This window comes from Geotrypetes seraphini, chromosome 17 (genome assembly GCF_902459505.1).
Source record: "Geotrypetes seraphini chromosome 17, aGeoSer1.1, whole genome shotgun sequence".
Lineage (NCBI taxonomy): Eukaryota > Metazoa > Chordata > Amphibia > Gymnophiona > Dermophiidae > Geotrypetes > Geotrypetes seraphini.
This window is the reverse complement of record NC_047100.1, coordinates 33,219,480-33,235,969: the sequence shown is the minus strand read 5'-3', so window position 1 is coordinate 33,235,969 and position 16,490 is coordinate 33,219,480. Positions and strand designations below refer to the sequence as shown.

At 39.2% G+C, this 16,490-nt stretch overlaps 1 protein-coding gene across 11 annotated transcripts in view; it reads left to right on the top strand.

Moving 5' to 3' along the window:
• Positions 1-16,490, top strand: part of SLC6A11 (solute carrier family 6 member 11) — a 287,446-nt gene that overhangs the window by 121,113 nt on the left and 149,843 nt on the right. For all 11 annotated transcript variants that reach the window (XM_033926541.1, XM_033926542.1, XM_033926538.1 and 8 more), the window contains one exon: positions 7,417-7,557. In XM_033926541.1, the coding sequence (XP_033782432.1) occupies positions 7,417-7,557 (141 nt within the window). The remainder of the gene's footprint in view (positions 1-7,416; positions 7,558-16,490) is intronic.

Sequence of the window (16,490 nt, the reverse complement as noted above, 5' to 3'; positions counted from 1 at the left end):
CATTTAGATGTGCATGTCTACCATTTTGTTATGAGGGGCAGGCGTGATGGTTAAATGGCAATGCTGATGCAAATAAAAACAAAACAGGGCCATTAAAGATGGTGGCCACTTGCTAGGTATATGGATCAGCATCTCTTACTGCTTGATTTCACCCCCTCCCCCCCCCCCCCCAGCAATGGTGAAGTGCAGGGGCTGACGGGCAGTGCCAAAATTCCAACCTGTTGAACCTGATTTTCATGTGACCCACTATGCAGAGCTTTGCATCAAAACACATGAGAAGAGACTTGAAGACCTCAATATATACCCTAGATATATACAAACCCTGTGCTGGAGGACTACTAGCCAGTCGAGTTTTCAGGATAGCCCTAATGAATATGCATGAAAAAGATTTGCATGTAATGAAGATGATAGGAATGCAGATCTGCCCCATAGAACAATTTTCTGTCTAAATAAGAATGGCAACACACTGAAGGTTTCCCAGGTTTCTCAAGGAAGAGTCGAGGAGCAAGAATCTGATGATAGTACTTTCATATTATTAATTTCAACTATCATGAGTAAGCCATCAGTTTTATCTTGAATCTATTTGGTTTGCATGATCTGATTTAACAAGAGTTATACTTCTAAGTTTAAGAACATAAGAAATGCCTTCACCGGATCAGACCGAGGTCCATCAAGTCCGGTGATCCGCTCACGTGGCGGCCCATTTAGGTTCTCTATTATGAAAACCTGAAATTACCGTATCCCTCAATATGATTTGCAAGAAGGTGTATATCCAACTTGTGCTTGAAACCCCGAAGAGTAGTCTCCGCCACAACATCCTCAGGAAGAGAATTCCAAGCGCCCACCACTCGTTGTGAGAAACAGAACTTCCTGGCATTCGTCCTGAACCTGCTGCCACCCAGTTTCAGGCTGTGACCTCTTGTCCGTGTCACATCTGAAAATGTTAGTAATGCTGCTTCTTGGTCTATTTTATCAAATCCTTTTAATATTTTAAAAGTCTCTATCAAATCGCCTCTCAGTCTTCTCCTCTCGAATGTGAACAGTCCTAGTTTCCTGAGGCGTTCTTAATAGCTCAAATTTTTCATTCCTTTGACTAGTTTTGTGGCTCGCCTTTGCACCTTCTCCAACAGAGATGACCTGCTTTATCAAAGTCAAAACGGCTTACATGAAAATATAAAAATCCAAAATTCATGGGGGAAATTACAAACTGATCAACAGACAAAATGAAAGAAGGTTAGACATAAGCTATGTAGGGACAAAATACAATGTTTAATAAAAAAAAAAATAATAATAAACAATAAAGGGAAAACACAATAGGGAAGGGAAGTACCGTAATCTTCATTCTGCATTGGAATGTGTCTAAGGTGTTTATAGACTGAAAGCGTCTCTGTGGTGAATTTAACCTCTTAAGTTAAATATTTAGAACAGAAAATATCTCAACAATAAATTGAAATCTTAAGAGTCTAGAAGATTTTATATCTGTGTAAAGTTCTTCAAAAAACTTTAATTAAATATATCTCTGCTTTAGATTGTAACTGGAAGCTGTTGAAAAAACTATCCAAAGTGTTAACTTGAGATTTTATAAATTTTCTCCAGATGCCTAAAAATGCACCTAAGGAGATGGTGTTTGACATATATTCTTCTGAGATTCTTCAATTTTCCCCAGAGTAATTACCAGCTATACCACAGAAAACAGCCATTTTACTCAATGGAGGAGGGTAAATAGTAGAGTGCCGCAGGGATCTTTTCTGGGACTGGTGCTGTTTAACTTATTTATAAATGATCTGGAAATTGGAACGCGAGGTGATTAAATTTGCACATGATACTAAACTCTTCAAAGTTGTTAAAACACATGTAGACTGTGAAAATTTGCAAAAATTATAAACTGGGAAAAGCTTATCACACTTAAGGTGAATCCAAAGTTGCAAAACAGTCTGTCATGAAAAGGATCACCCAACACAATCAATTTAATTCTGTTCACTGAGTAGCTGAAAAAGTGTTCAGAACCTGTAAGGTAGAAAGACCACAGCCTGGGTCATGCCCCTAAATGTGCCTCTCTTGGTCAATCACACAACTTAGTAAGCTCTAATTTCTATTGGCATTAAATAATAATAATAATAATTTTATTTTTTATATACTGCCTAACCAGGAATGGTTCTAGACGGTTCACAATAAATAAAAACTGATCATACAGCGAAGAATATTTAAAATGGAAATACATCAGATAATAAATCATAAGAAATGCATAATATTGAATAATAATAACTTTATTCTTTTATACCGCCACAATCTTACGACTTCTAGGCGGTTTACAATCAAGAGAGCTGGACATTCAGCGAGTTACAATATACAGATAGTCAGAGGAAATACAGAGTGCAGAAATATTTAGGAAGTAGAATTATAGATATACAATTTGCTGAGCGAGAGTATAAGGTATACAGATTGGAAGAAATTTCCAAGTGGGCCTGTTAGGAGAAGGCCATGCAATTCAAAAAGTACAGCGAAAATTACGATATGATAATAACAATTTGTATATATCACAGAACCAAGAGTTCTATGCGGACTTAAGAGGGGAAAGAGGAAAAGGGTAAGAGGTCGGGAGGACCGTTATTGAGGAGAGAGAGAAGAGCAGGTCAGTTGTTTAGGTATTTCAGGAACAGGTGTGTTTTTAGGCGCTGTGTATATGTAATTTATCATGTACTTAACTTGAAATAGTTCCAAATCAGGATTCCGGATTCTGACGTGTTTCGCCAGACCGGTTCCTCAGATAACCCACTCCAAATTCATCTTAAGCCAACCAGGTGGTCTGATATTTCTTTTACAAGACAAAGCAATATAAATTCTGTTGGGAAATAAAATACTCAATACTCACACAACAGTTCTCAGTGCTACATGTTGCAAAGGTTTACTGAATGGGGATATCCCAGGGGGGTTATTAAAAAAGCATGTAAGAGAGCCTTATATACACAGAGAGAGCATCTATTACAAAACAGTGACATGTCTAATGAGTCTAGCTTGGTGTGTGTATTGCCCTATTCCTATAGGGCGTTTCAGATTTTTAAAAAAATCATCAAACAGCATTGGCACATTTTGCAGATCCATGAGGTGTTTGAACAGCCACCGCAATTTGCCTTCTCAAAGGGGAAAAATTTGTAGGAATTAGTGACTCATTCATATTTTCCTACTGGTATCTTGCAAAGAATGCATGATATAAGGGGACATGATTGCTGTGGCCACTATAGTGTGTGTGATCATGCTATAGTAGCTGTGTTACCCATTCACGTCTGAAACGAGTGCACACATTGAGATCTAATACCAACTGTGAATTGGTAGGAGTAGTATTCCTAATAATGTGCCCATTGCAGTTATTTTACGTAGGACATACAAGATCAATCTGAGTCGGGATCATTGAACATTTAAGTAAAATACGTTGCCCCTTTGACAGCTCATTGGCTTGATAAGTCACATTCCATTGATGATTTGAAATTTATTCTGCTGGAAGCTCCACTATTGCATGGTAGGGGGGCGGAGTTTACCAGCATACCTGTGGAAAAGAGAACAGTCCTAGATTTACTTCTGGTAGGCGGTGTCCCCCACTTGGCCTAAATCGTGAGGTCAAGTGGTGGGTGTTTCTACACTGAAGCATGACATCACATCTAGTGAGTGCGGGGATAAACACGGATAGTACATTGCTATTGAATAGAAAGAGGAAGTGCGATGCAAAGAATGTGAGGTACCCTCCAGTAGCGCTGAGAACTGCTGTGTGTGTATTGAGTATTTATTTCCCAACAGAGTTTATATTGTTTTGTCTTGTAGAAGAAATATCGGACCACCTGGTTGGCTTAAGATGAATTTGGAGTGGGTTCTCTGAGGAAGCCGGTCTGGCGAAACGCGTCAGAACCCGGAATCTTGATTTGGAACTATTTCAAGTTAAGTACAAGATAAATTACATATACACAGATTCAATATTGATGGACTAATGCCAATAGAAATTGGAGCTTACTAAGTGCTGTGATTGACCAAGAGAGGTACATTTAGGGGTGTGACCCCAGTTGTGGTCTTTCTACCAAGCACTTTTTGAGCTACTCAGTGAACAGTTTTAAATTGATTGTGTTGGGTGATCCTTATCATGAAATAGATTATGAAAATTTGCAGGCAGACCTTATGAAGTTGGAAGACTGGGCAGCCAAAAGGCAGATTAAATTTAATGTGGACAAATGCAAAGTGATGCATATTGGGAAGAATAAACCAATATTTATTGAGACAAGGCAACCAGAATAAAATGCAATTCTCAAGGTGAGGTTGCTCTGTGAAGCGATAGAGGCATTATTTTAATTTTTTTATTTAAAAATTTCTTACTCACTACATCCTGTAGTTCTGTGTGAGTTACAAAGTTGCATTCATAATTTTAAAAAATCTACTTATACATACATGTTTAACTCTGTATCAGCAATGAGTAAATACAGCATAGCTAATATGTATGTATAAGTATTGTCTGTATTGTTGCTCACTGACCTATAATTCCAATAAACAGATTTGAACAAAAAAAAATCTACTGCTACAACTATAAATCTAAGACTATAACTTATTGTACAAACAATAAAATAAACATAAAATCAACTTCATATCAGGGCTGTAGTGCTAATAACAGATTATTAGCATTCTTAGATTATAACATTCTTAGTCTTGTCCCTTTTCTAATAATCCCCACATTGGGTAGCATATTGTCTAAAGTAACACCCAGATCTAGCATCTAGTGACTATGATTTGGCTTATTCTTTCCAATGTGCATCACTTTGCATTAGAAACATAGAGTATGATGGCAGAAAAGGGCCGGCGGCCCAACAAGTCTGTCCACTCAAGAACCCTCCCTCTCAACTAGTCTACCTACTCAAGAACCCTTCTTCCCTGGAGTATCTATCGTTTGAGCATAACTCTGTAGTACTCCCACCTGTTTGTCCCATCGACTCTTGAAGTCGAGCATGCTACTGGCCTCGACCACCTGGCGTGGAAGACCATTCCATCGATCAATCATCCTTTCGGTGAAGAAGTATTTCCTGGTGTCACCATGAAATCTTCCCCCCTTAAGTTTTAGCGGGTGCCCTCTTGTCACCGTGGGACCCTTAAGAAAAAAGATTTCTTCCTCCACTTCAATGTGGCCCGTCATGTATTTGAATGTTTCTATCATGTCCCCCCTATCTCTGTGCTCCTCGAGAGAATATAAGCGCAGTCTGCTCAGATGTTCTTCATATGGGAGATCTTTAAGTCCTGAGACCATCCTAGTGGCCATTCTCTGGATCGACTCCATTCTCTTCACATCCTTTTGATAATGTGGCCTCTAAAACTGGACACAGTACTCCAGGTGAGGTCTCATCATGGATCTGTATAACGGCAGTATGACTTCAGGCTTTCGGCTGATAAAGCTCCTTTAAAGCATTTGTCCACATTAAATTTTATCTGCCATTAGGATGCTCATTCTTCCAATTTCCTAAGATCTGACTGCAAATTTTTACAGTCTGCATGCATTTTAACAACTTTGAACAGTTTAGTGGCATCTGCAAATTGAATCACCTTATTCTTCATTCCAATTTCCAAATTATTTATAAATAAATTAAATAGTACTGATTCCAGAACAGATTTCTGCGGCACTCAACTATTTACTCTCCTCTATTGAGAAAAATGGTCATTTAAACATGTCCTCTTTTTTTCTGTTTGATTACCATAACTTATCTCCTTATCACAAAAAAGATATAACAGGACTAGAAAAGGTTCAAAGAAGAGCAACCAAGATGATAAAGGGGAAGGAAATCCTCTCGTTTGAAGAGCTTGGAAAAAATGGCTGAGGGGAGATATGATTGAAGTCTACAAAATCCTGAGTGGTGTAGAATGGGTACAAGTGGATTGATTTTTTTTTTTTTTCTCCATCAAAAATTACAAAGACTAGGGGGACACTTGATGAAGTTATAGGGAGATACTTTTAAAACCAGTAGGAGGAAATATTTTTTTTCATTCACAACAAATATAGTTAAGCTCTGAAATGCATTGCCAGAAGATGTGGTAAGAGTGGTTAACGTAGCTGGTTTTAAAGAAGGTTTGAACAAGTTCCTGGTGGAAAAGTCCATAGTGACCTGGATTGGCCAATGTGAAGACGGGATACTGGTCTAGATGGACCATTGATCTGACCTTGTAAGACTATTCTTATGTTCTTATGTAAACTTTATGTAAATGTATTATTTTCCTATGAATTGGCATGGGGTATTGAGAACAAAGGGGGACATCACTGTAGACTTTTTGGATCTGATTGAAGCTTTGTTGGCTAACTCTGAAATATCTTCTGCAACATTAGTGATGGACTTTTGGTAGAGATTTGATACTTAATGATTATCTAAAAAAATAAAAGGAAACAATATAATTTGATTGTATTTCCTGATGTGCATTATGAAACACAAAGGAGACGGCCGGCCGCGCTAGCTGCTATCGCCTCCTCTTGAGCAGACGGTAGTTTTTGGTAGTTTTTGATGAAACCCCGCTAGCGCGGCTTGATAAAAGGAGCCCTTAATAATGATAACAAAACAATTTTAAATAATTGGAAGGATTTTTCTAAATTGGAATATAATATGTGGTGGAATATGTTATGTATGTACAGAAAATATGAAAGAAATTTATGCAATTAAATGTGGTAATTTGAAGAAATTTAGGAAAGTATGGGATTGCTTACTTCAAGAATTAAGTGTTGTTATATTATATTTTGTTTGGATTATATGTTACGGCACCCTGTAACTTTTTTTTTTTTTTTTTTCTAATATTGTATTGATTGTTTGTGGTGATTTGTTTTTATCTTCAAAATTTCAATAAAATATTTATGAAAAATACAGCAAAATAGTTAAAATTACCCTCAGAAAATCTGAAAGCTTTGCTATTTGCATACTTTTATCACTGGAGGAATACCAAGCAAAATGCTTTCACTGTTTATATAGGGAGAGCTTAGAGATAGAGCACCAAGCTGACAACAAGGGAATTTAGGCTCAAATTCCAATGCTGCTTCTTGTGATCTTGGGCAATTAGGTTAATTGTTTCAGATTCAAAACAATAGATTTGTAAACCCTCTGGGGTTATGACTACATAGGACTCCTTTTACTAAGCTGCGATAGAGTTTTTAGCAAGCACAGAATTTTAGCGTGCACTAAACCCGTGCTACGCAGCTAGAACTAATGCCAGCTCAATGCTGGTGTTAGTGTCTAGCGCGCGGGGCAATTCTGTGCGCGGTAAAACCGCTATCACAGCTTAGTAAAAGGAGCCCTTTCAGCTACTACTGAAAAAAGTGTGAGCTAAATCCATATAAATAAGTGGAAAAAGGAAAGGAAAAATCTTTGTGAAAGCGGATTATTAATTCCAGACTGATGTTCTTATTTGCAGGCATTGGATATGCTACGCAGGTCATTGAGGCACATTTGAATGTCTATTACATCATCATCCTATCATGGGCTATTTTCTACTTTTTGAATTGCTTTTCTGCAGACCTCCCTTGGGCCACATGCGGGCATGAGTGGAACACAGGTATGGTTATATATGAAAGCACTACAGATGTGAGTACAATTATGGATATGGTTATCCAGAAAACCAGCCTGTTTAATAAATCTTAAAAGATAAAGGGGCTTATTTATTAAGCTGTGCTGCTGTTAACATAGCAGAGAACTTGCACTAACAGTTAAAATGGCTCCTTTAATGAGAATTATTTTCTGCTTTAACAGCTAATGCAGAATGGGGAGGGACCACGTCTTGCAGTTAAAATTGCATGCATGCGTTTCTAACTGGTGCGCAGATTTGGGCACACACGTTCTACTAACCTAGGTCTTCTTTTACTAAGCCGCGGTAGAGGTTTCTACCGCGGTCTGGAGTGCTAGATGCTCTGACACTCGAATTCTATGCATATTGAAGCATTTAGCGTTCCAGGCTGCAGTAGAAACCGCTTGGATCCTTTTTTTGCTGTTAAGCGTTATATAAAGTTTTTAAGAAACATAAACATACTGCAGCTTACTAAAAGGGGGGGGGGGATAATTGTTAATTTAGGTACCAATTGGCCTTAAGTGCTAATAATCTCCCTAGTTTCATTCAATGGATCTTCAAATGTTTAGAACAGCAATTGGAGAGGGGATTGGAGAAAATTGAGATTCTATGACCTGACAAGACTGGACTATATCCTCACCAATTTGAACTTTCTGTAAACTATTAACAGTGTCAACATGATTTAGGCTAAAAAGTCCACTTCTATCATTCAATGGTTGAGTTTCCAGGAGGTTAAGAGGACTTACCGGTGGTGACTCACCTACCGGAATCAGATGTTTGTCCATTGGATCCCTGACCTCATTTGGTCCAATTTGTCCTTTAATCCCTCCTTTTCTTTTCCCCATCAAGACAGAAGGAGCAGAGTTCCATGCTCGATGCTCCGAAGGTGCATGCCCCTCTGGACACGTCCCTTCAGACAGGATGTGCACTAGATGTGGTGTATTTAGATTTTAGCAAAGCCTTTGACAGTGTTCCACACAGACGTCTAATAAATAAACTGAGTGCCCTCGGGATGGGTACCAAAGTGACAGGCTGGGTCAAGAACTGGTTGAGTGGAAGGCATCAGAGGGTAGTGGTCAATGGAGATCGTTCTGAGGAAAAGGATGTTACCAGTGGTGTGCCTCAAGGTTCTGTTCATGGGCCTGTTCTTTTTAACATTTTTATAAACGATATTGCTGAAGGGTTGTCGGGTAAGATTTGCCTCTTTGCGGGTGATACCAAAATCTGCAATAGAGTAGACACACTGAATGGTGTGAATAATATGAAGAAAGACCTTGCGAAGCTTGAAGAATGGTCTGAAATTTGGCAGCTAAAATTTAATGTTAAGAAATGCAACATAATGCATTTGGGCTGCAAAAACCCAAGAGAATGGTACAGTTTAGGGGGTGAAGAACTTACAATATGTGCACGACGGAAGAACGGGACTTAGGTGTGATTGTATGTGATGATCTTAAGGTGGCCAAACAGGTTAAAAAGGTGACGGAGAAAGCTAGAAGGATGCTAGGTTACACAGGGAGAGGTATGGTCAGTAGGAAAAAGGAGGAATTGATGCCCCTGCATAAGAATTTGATGAGACCTCATTTAGAATATTGTATACAATTCTGGAGGCCGCACCTTCAAAAAGATATAAAAAGGATGGAGTTGGTCCAGAGGAAGGCTACTAAAATGATATGTGGTCTTCTTCATAAGGCGTATGGGGACAGACTTAAAGATCTCAATCTGTATACTTTGGAGGAAAGGTGGGAGAGGGGAGATATGATAGAGACGTTTAAATACGTATGTAATATAAATGCGCATGAGTCGAGTCTCTTTCATTTGAACGGAAACTCAGCAATGAGAGGACATAAGATGAAGCTGAAGTGATAGGCTCCGGAGTAATCTTAAGAAATTATTTTTTTACAGAAAGGGTGGTAGATGCATGGAACAGTCTCCCAGAAGAGGTGGTGGAGTCAGAGACTGTGTCTGAATTCAAAAGGGCCTGTGATAGGCATGTTGGATCTCGGAGAGAGAAAGAGATAAGGGTTACTGCGGATGGGCCATTTGGCCTTTATCTGCCATCATGTTTTTATGTTTCTATGTATGCAAGAGTCTGTCAATGTTGTGAGTGTCTGATTGTGTAAATGATGCAACCGCCAGACAAGCATTCTTTGTCCTGATTGGTCCTTGAAAACTAACAGCAAGTAATTTTATTTTTATTTTTTTAAGCAGTACTTATTCTCACTTGAGCAACAAAGCAATCGGGGCTTTGTTACCATTTGGATCTTCTAATCTTTACAGACTTGGATTTTCATCTCTGTCAGAAATTAAATAGAAAAAAATTTGAACGACTGCAGATGGTGGATGATGAAATGCATGTTTGCTTGTTGAGCCGCATTTTGAGTTAATTTGCACTCAAAAACACGCACATCCATCGTATTGATTAGCAATTCTATTCTATCTACTTCAGTTTTACCGTTCTTACAATTACCCACACATAGCTTAAAGAACTTTAAATAATTAACTCTCAAATTAAATTTTTTGTTGGTTTTGCACTCTTATAATTTCAGTTATAATGTGCCGTGAAAAACATTTGCTCCATTTAGTGTGGCAGAGCTAAAAAGTTTAAGAGACACTGATTTAAACATATTTTAGTAATTTGTATAATTTTTGCATAATTTCCTAGAAATTCCAGATAGGTAAATAATATATTACACAAAAAGCTAGTTGTTGAGTTTCCACATGAAATTGTACCATTTTGCTCTAGTGCTTTATGAGCGTCGGAGTTGTTACTGCTGTGGTCGATGCTAAAAACCGCATTACAGTTTTGTAAAAGGGGGTAAATGAGTAGTATGCCTCCCTATAGGTTCCACTTAAAGCTAGGTATGTTCTTATTGATTTACCCCCTAATCCCCCCTTTTATCAAGCTGGGCTAGAGATTTTTAGTGCAGGCCAGCGAGGTAAGTGCTCCGACGTTTGTAGTGCCTTACTACAAGGGGGGTCATACATGTGAGCAGAGTATTGGCAGACCATGTGCACGTCTTCCAGAAAGACACGTAGTTTCTATAATATTATAAACTACATGTGTTGTTTGGCCTACTAGATACACCAACTTATGCCTGCTACTGACATGGCATAAGAGTGCACACCTACATTTATTTATAGGCAAGTTATAGCCTAAGTGGTTTATATTCAGCTTGATAAAAAGGACTGTTAGTGGTAATGTGACAACTAATGTAACAGTTATCACCTAAATGCAGGAAATTCTCTACATGGGGGTAATTCTATAAGGAGCTGCCTGGTTTTGTATTCTTTGTTAGTGGGTGCACGCAGAGTGTACACCTACATGTAGAAATTATAGAATTCTATCATGGATATGCATATATGCTAATATCTAGATCTGACCATTTATGTATGCCTTAGAGCTGGTGTAAGTGACACTGCCTTTTTGGTCATTTCTATTATTCTTTAAAGAAAAATAGGTGCTTGCTTTTCTTTTTAGAATAGGCTTAAAATGGTCGATTTTTCACTCCGTCAAAAATTACAAAGACTAGAGGACACTCGATGAAGTTACAATGAAATACTTTTTGTAGGAAAATATTTTTTCACTCAGAGAATAGTTAAGCTCTGGAACGCATTGCCAGAGGATGTAGCTGGTTTTACAAGTTCCCGGATGAAAAGTCCATAGTCTGTTATTGAGAAAGACACAGGGAAGCCCTGGATCGGTAGCGTGGAATATTGCTACTCCTTTGGTTTTGACCAGGTACTAGTGACCTGGATTGGCCACCGTGAGAACGGGCTACTGGGCTTGATGGACCATTGGTCTGACCCGGTAAGGCTATTCTTATGTTCTTATGTACCATAACTAACAGGTTCATTTTTATAGAACCCCTTGTACAAAGCCATAGGAATTGGATGGGCTTTGGTGCATTCACTGCGGTAGCATTGCTACTGCAACTTTGTAAAAAGGGCCCTTTATTGGATGCTTCCAGCAATTAACCAAGAAGCAAAACAGTTAGCATTCAGTTATTTTGGCAAATACCATGAACTAACTGCAAATTATTACAGTACTTTGCTTTAGTACATTTAAGTCTACTTTGGCTAGATAGTGGTAACTTATATTAACAAAATTAAGTGTGCTGCTTTACATCAATTTAAACGGTTACTATCTCAGAATTGTAACCATAGTGTATTTATCATTATACAGTTGGGCATCATCGGGAACCAAAAATCATTAAAATTTACTCTAATTACTTTCTACACTGTGAACTGAAAAAACCCCACGCCAAAATGTTTTTGTTTGTTTTTTTTTATTTTATTTATTCAGCTTTATTTTACATCAAAAGAAATTCTTTGATAAAGAAACATAATACCTAATAGGAAATAAAATATTAAGTATTGCTTATATATTACCATGATAACAGTCCACAACTATAGAAGAGAGAATCAAACAGAAATCAGGGATAGCTGATTATAACATAAGCAAAATTATACATATAATAAGTACAGAACACAACGATTGTAATACTAACTATACGGTCTGGTTGGTGACTTCAGTGGACATTTGAGGGGATACAGAAGCCGCTTTACCCTCCAAGAAAAATTCTAATTGATCGGTTCATAAAAAACATATCTATTTGCTTGATAAATAATACAACATTTACATGGAAAGCGCAGCTGAAAGGTAGCTCCTAACCCCAATACAGATTGACGTAACATTAGAAATTTTTTCAGACGTAACTGCGTCCATTTAGAAACAACTGGAAATATAGCTATTCTAGAACCATAAAATTCAACATTCTCAGTCCTGAAGAATAGACGAAGAACTGCTTCTTTGTCTTGTAAAAAAACAAAGGTCACAAGTAAAGTAGCCCTTTCAGAGATTTCAGAACATGAGGACTCCAAAATATTTGTAATATCTAATTCAGTCTGTTGATTTTCTATGTCCTGAGTCATTTGTTTAGGAGTATTTAAATAATATAATTTCTGTAAGGGAGGCACTGAAGTCTCAGGATATTTTAAGACTGAAGTTAAGAATTGATGAAAAAGTTCCTTGGGTGATTGTAGTCTGGTAACTGGAAAATTAATTAGTCTTAAATTTAAATTCCTGTTGGCATTTTCCAGATTTTCAATCTTCCTAGACAACATTGCTTTGTCTTTAACTTGAAGATTAGAGATTTTTTGTAAATCAGACCTGTTTCTCATATTTGTCTAGTCTCTGGTCTTGATGTTGAATTTTCCCCTCAATCTCTTTCAATTGTAATGAAGAAGTTTGCATAGCTGTAACAGAATAGGAGTATACCTTATGAAGGCTTTCAATAGCCTCCCAGAGTGCTTCCAAGTCAATCACCAATGGTTTCTTCAATGGGGTCAGGAGGGAAGCAGGAAACGTCGATGAAACAGAAGAGTCCAAATCAGATTGAATTGTTCCATTCCCTGAACCACCATGAGCTCCTAGTCCCCCCATCGCTGGCAATTGTTGTGATAGATCCAGCGAGACTGAAACTGCCTCCGGGGTCAAGGGTAAACCCGGCAGCGCAAGCGGAGTGGATAATATCCCCGCTGCTTCCTGCAACGCCGTCGGCGTACCTGACATTCTCCCTGGGCGTGGGGGGGCTCCCAGACCAACTGGGCTAAGCGAAACTTCGCTTCCCGAAGTCGAGATCAATCCCTCTCGACGAACCGGAACGCCCTGGACAACCGGGACAGCAAAAGAAGTTATTGCTGTCTGGCGTGTTAGCGAGGAGGCGGAGGAGGCAGGAAGATCACCTCTCTGTTTCCCTCTGCGCTTGGGCATGCTGAAAAGCTACGAAGAAAAAGGTACAAGTACTTAGATTTCCAATGCAGAGAGAGCCTCGAGCTATGCGACTAGCTCTGTCGCCATCTTGAATCTCTCCAGCCCAAAATGTTTTTTTGTCGTGTCTTCCACAGAACTCGACCAATTCTTATGAATTTTTTTGTGCGTCGTGTCCTGAATGAAGTTGATGTAAAATGTAAGTGTTTCCCACCATGGGATACGCACAGAAGGGTTGGAACAACAACGGCCTTGATATGCTGCTATGCAAGATCTGAGCAATGGGCACTGAGGATCATAAGCCAGGCTGCAGACAACCGTGCTTGATTCGCACACAAGAGCACATTGAGCCATGAGGATGCACTGCAAACACACCAAACAACTCACCATATAACAAGAGAAGCAAGAATAAGCCAGAAAAATGTGGTTAGGATAATTCATGATCTGAAATTAAAGGGTCTTAAAAAGTGTGGTGCCCAAGAGCTAACTTTACATAACAAAGACACATGCCTGAAACAGTGCAAGCAGCTTTTGACCAAGTACCCAGAGCACAGCGTCAGCTTTATCTAGTTTACAGATGAAAAGATATTTATAGTAACTCCACTGATTAACACACAGAATGATCAGCTGTACATGCCTTCAACAACACTGATCTTGTATCTGAAGAGTCTATGCGGGATGGTGGTTAACGGCATGAGTGGATCCCTGACGAAGCGGCAGCGAAACATGTTGGGTCCACCAGCCTAAGTACAGCAACACTTTTGAAGATAAGTACACATACTTCATTAGTCGTTTTAAAAGTTATAAGAAGTGTCCAAAAACAGAGAGCATTAGCTATTAAAATTCAAGCCTTGACCGATGAGGAGGTTACACAAGAATCTCCCCGTTATGAGAACATAACCTGTATGGGGGGGAGGAGGGGTGTTTCTGAGGTCTATGGCTAAAACAGAAGCAGCAACACCAGATAAGGATCTAAATGTGTAACACAGAAAGAATACTTTAAAGGTTGGAAGCTTGGAATTTGATTTTGGATTTATTTTCACATGGTGATAATTCCAGGAATAAGACTTTAAATAGTGCCTTATAAGGTTGTTCAACAACACTGAAGCATCAGGTTAATGCCAAACGTCTACTACAAACCTGCCCTACCTTCAGCAAATCAGTCATGGTCCCGGTCGCAATCTCAAAACTCAAATTCACAGATATGTTCTTCATCAATCCTGGGGTTAAGATCAATGGCACATACTACTGAGACGTCCTCATGACACTGATGCTGTTGCGAGCGATCCATTGCATACCGGGAGACTACTTTATCTTCCAACTGGGTAATCCACCAGCACATCGGGCAAAGGACAACGTAGAACTGCTACATTGGGAGACCCCAGACTTCATTTGTCCGGACCTCTGGCCTGCGAAGTCACCAGACCTAAACTCAGTTGACTACCGGATCTGGGGGCTGATACAGGAATGCAAAGACCTTAAACAGAGCCTCGTCTCTGTTTGGGCTGAGCTGAAGCAGAGTGTCATTGACAAGTCCGTAGATCAATGGCAGCCAAGACTGAGGGCGCACTTCGAACATCTGCTTAATTGAAACATTACTTTTTGATTTTACATTTTTCTGCAAAATATGCCATAAAACTTTTTGATTCAGTTCACAATTCATTTTCACAAGGTAGTGCAGGGCAGGATACACTAAATTTTATAAGAATCAGCCGAGTTCTGTGTAAGATACAGCAAAATACAGTTTGATGTGGTTTTTTTATGGTTCACAGTGCATATTACTACACTGAATCAGAAGCTAAGGACAGGCCTCAACGACGAGACGAAAGCACACAACGAGGAGTTGAGGACAAGATGTCAAACGTTCAGCCAAGGGTGTATAGTTCAAAAAGAATGTCACAATAGCTCACAGAGTCTTTGAGCTCTTGTGACATATTCACCAATAAAGTGATTTTTTGAACTATACACCCTTGGCCGAACTTTTGACATCTTGTTCTCATGACTCCTCACAGTGTAAACTATACAGCACTCAGACCTTTGGACAAGAATCTGTAATATGGCTCAGGACTCAATCCTTCGGGATTGCAAGCAGACTTTTTTTTTTTTTTTAGAATTTCCATAATGAATAATCATCAGATGTATTTGCACACAAAATTGTGTTAATCTTATGTGGCCCTCTAGGGTGAGGATTGAAAACATGGCATAGGCATGCGAGATCTCTGAGAGAGAGAAAGAGATAATGGTTACTGTGGATGGGCAGACTTGATGGGCCATTTGGCCTTTATCTGCCTTCATGTTTCTATGTTTCTATCCATGCTAAGTGACAGTCATATTGGCAAGAAATTCACAAGTAATCATTGCATTACATCGCTTTAGAATTACAGACTAAATGAACCAACTGGATTCCAGTTAAGGACCTTGTTTACTAAGAGGCCAGTTCTATAAAGTGGCATCTAGAGGTAGGCACCACTTATTCACATGTCAAAGGCGCTATCAAATTAGCCTAAGACCCCTTTGTGATACTTAGTTGGCCAAGGGCCATTCTCGGGCAGCTAAGTACTGCTTAGCCTGCCAATATTCGATGGGAGATAGCCATCTATCCTGGTGACATAGCCAGTCACTGCCAATATTAAGCAGCTGACTGGCTAAGGTATGCCGCCAGACAGACCCACCTAAAAAGCATCTTTATCTTTGGCTGTTAGCCCTTAGCCAGCAAGTGGCTGAATATTGGCTTGACAGGCTAAATCCGTAGCTGTGAACTTTAAACCCAAAATTCAAGGCCAGTAGGTGGCTATGGCCCTGCATTGAATTTTCTGGATTGCTTCGGCCTGGGATGCCTCCCGCAGGCTGACTATCAGCCCCATAGTGCCTAGCTACAAGAGGGGAGATCATACATGTGAGCAGAGTATTGGCAGACCATGTGCACATCTTCCAGAAAGGCACGTAGTTTCTATAATATTATAAACTACATGTGTTGTTTGGCCTACTAGATACACCAACATATGCCTGCTACTGACATGGCATAAGAGTGCACACCTACATTTATTTATAGACCACTTATAGCCTAAGGGGTTTATACTCAGGTACTCATGTATTTCTCCCTATCTGTCCCAATGGGTTCACAATCTGACTAATGTACCTGGAGCAATGGAAT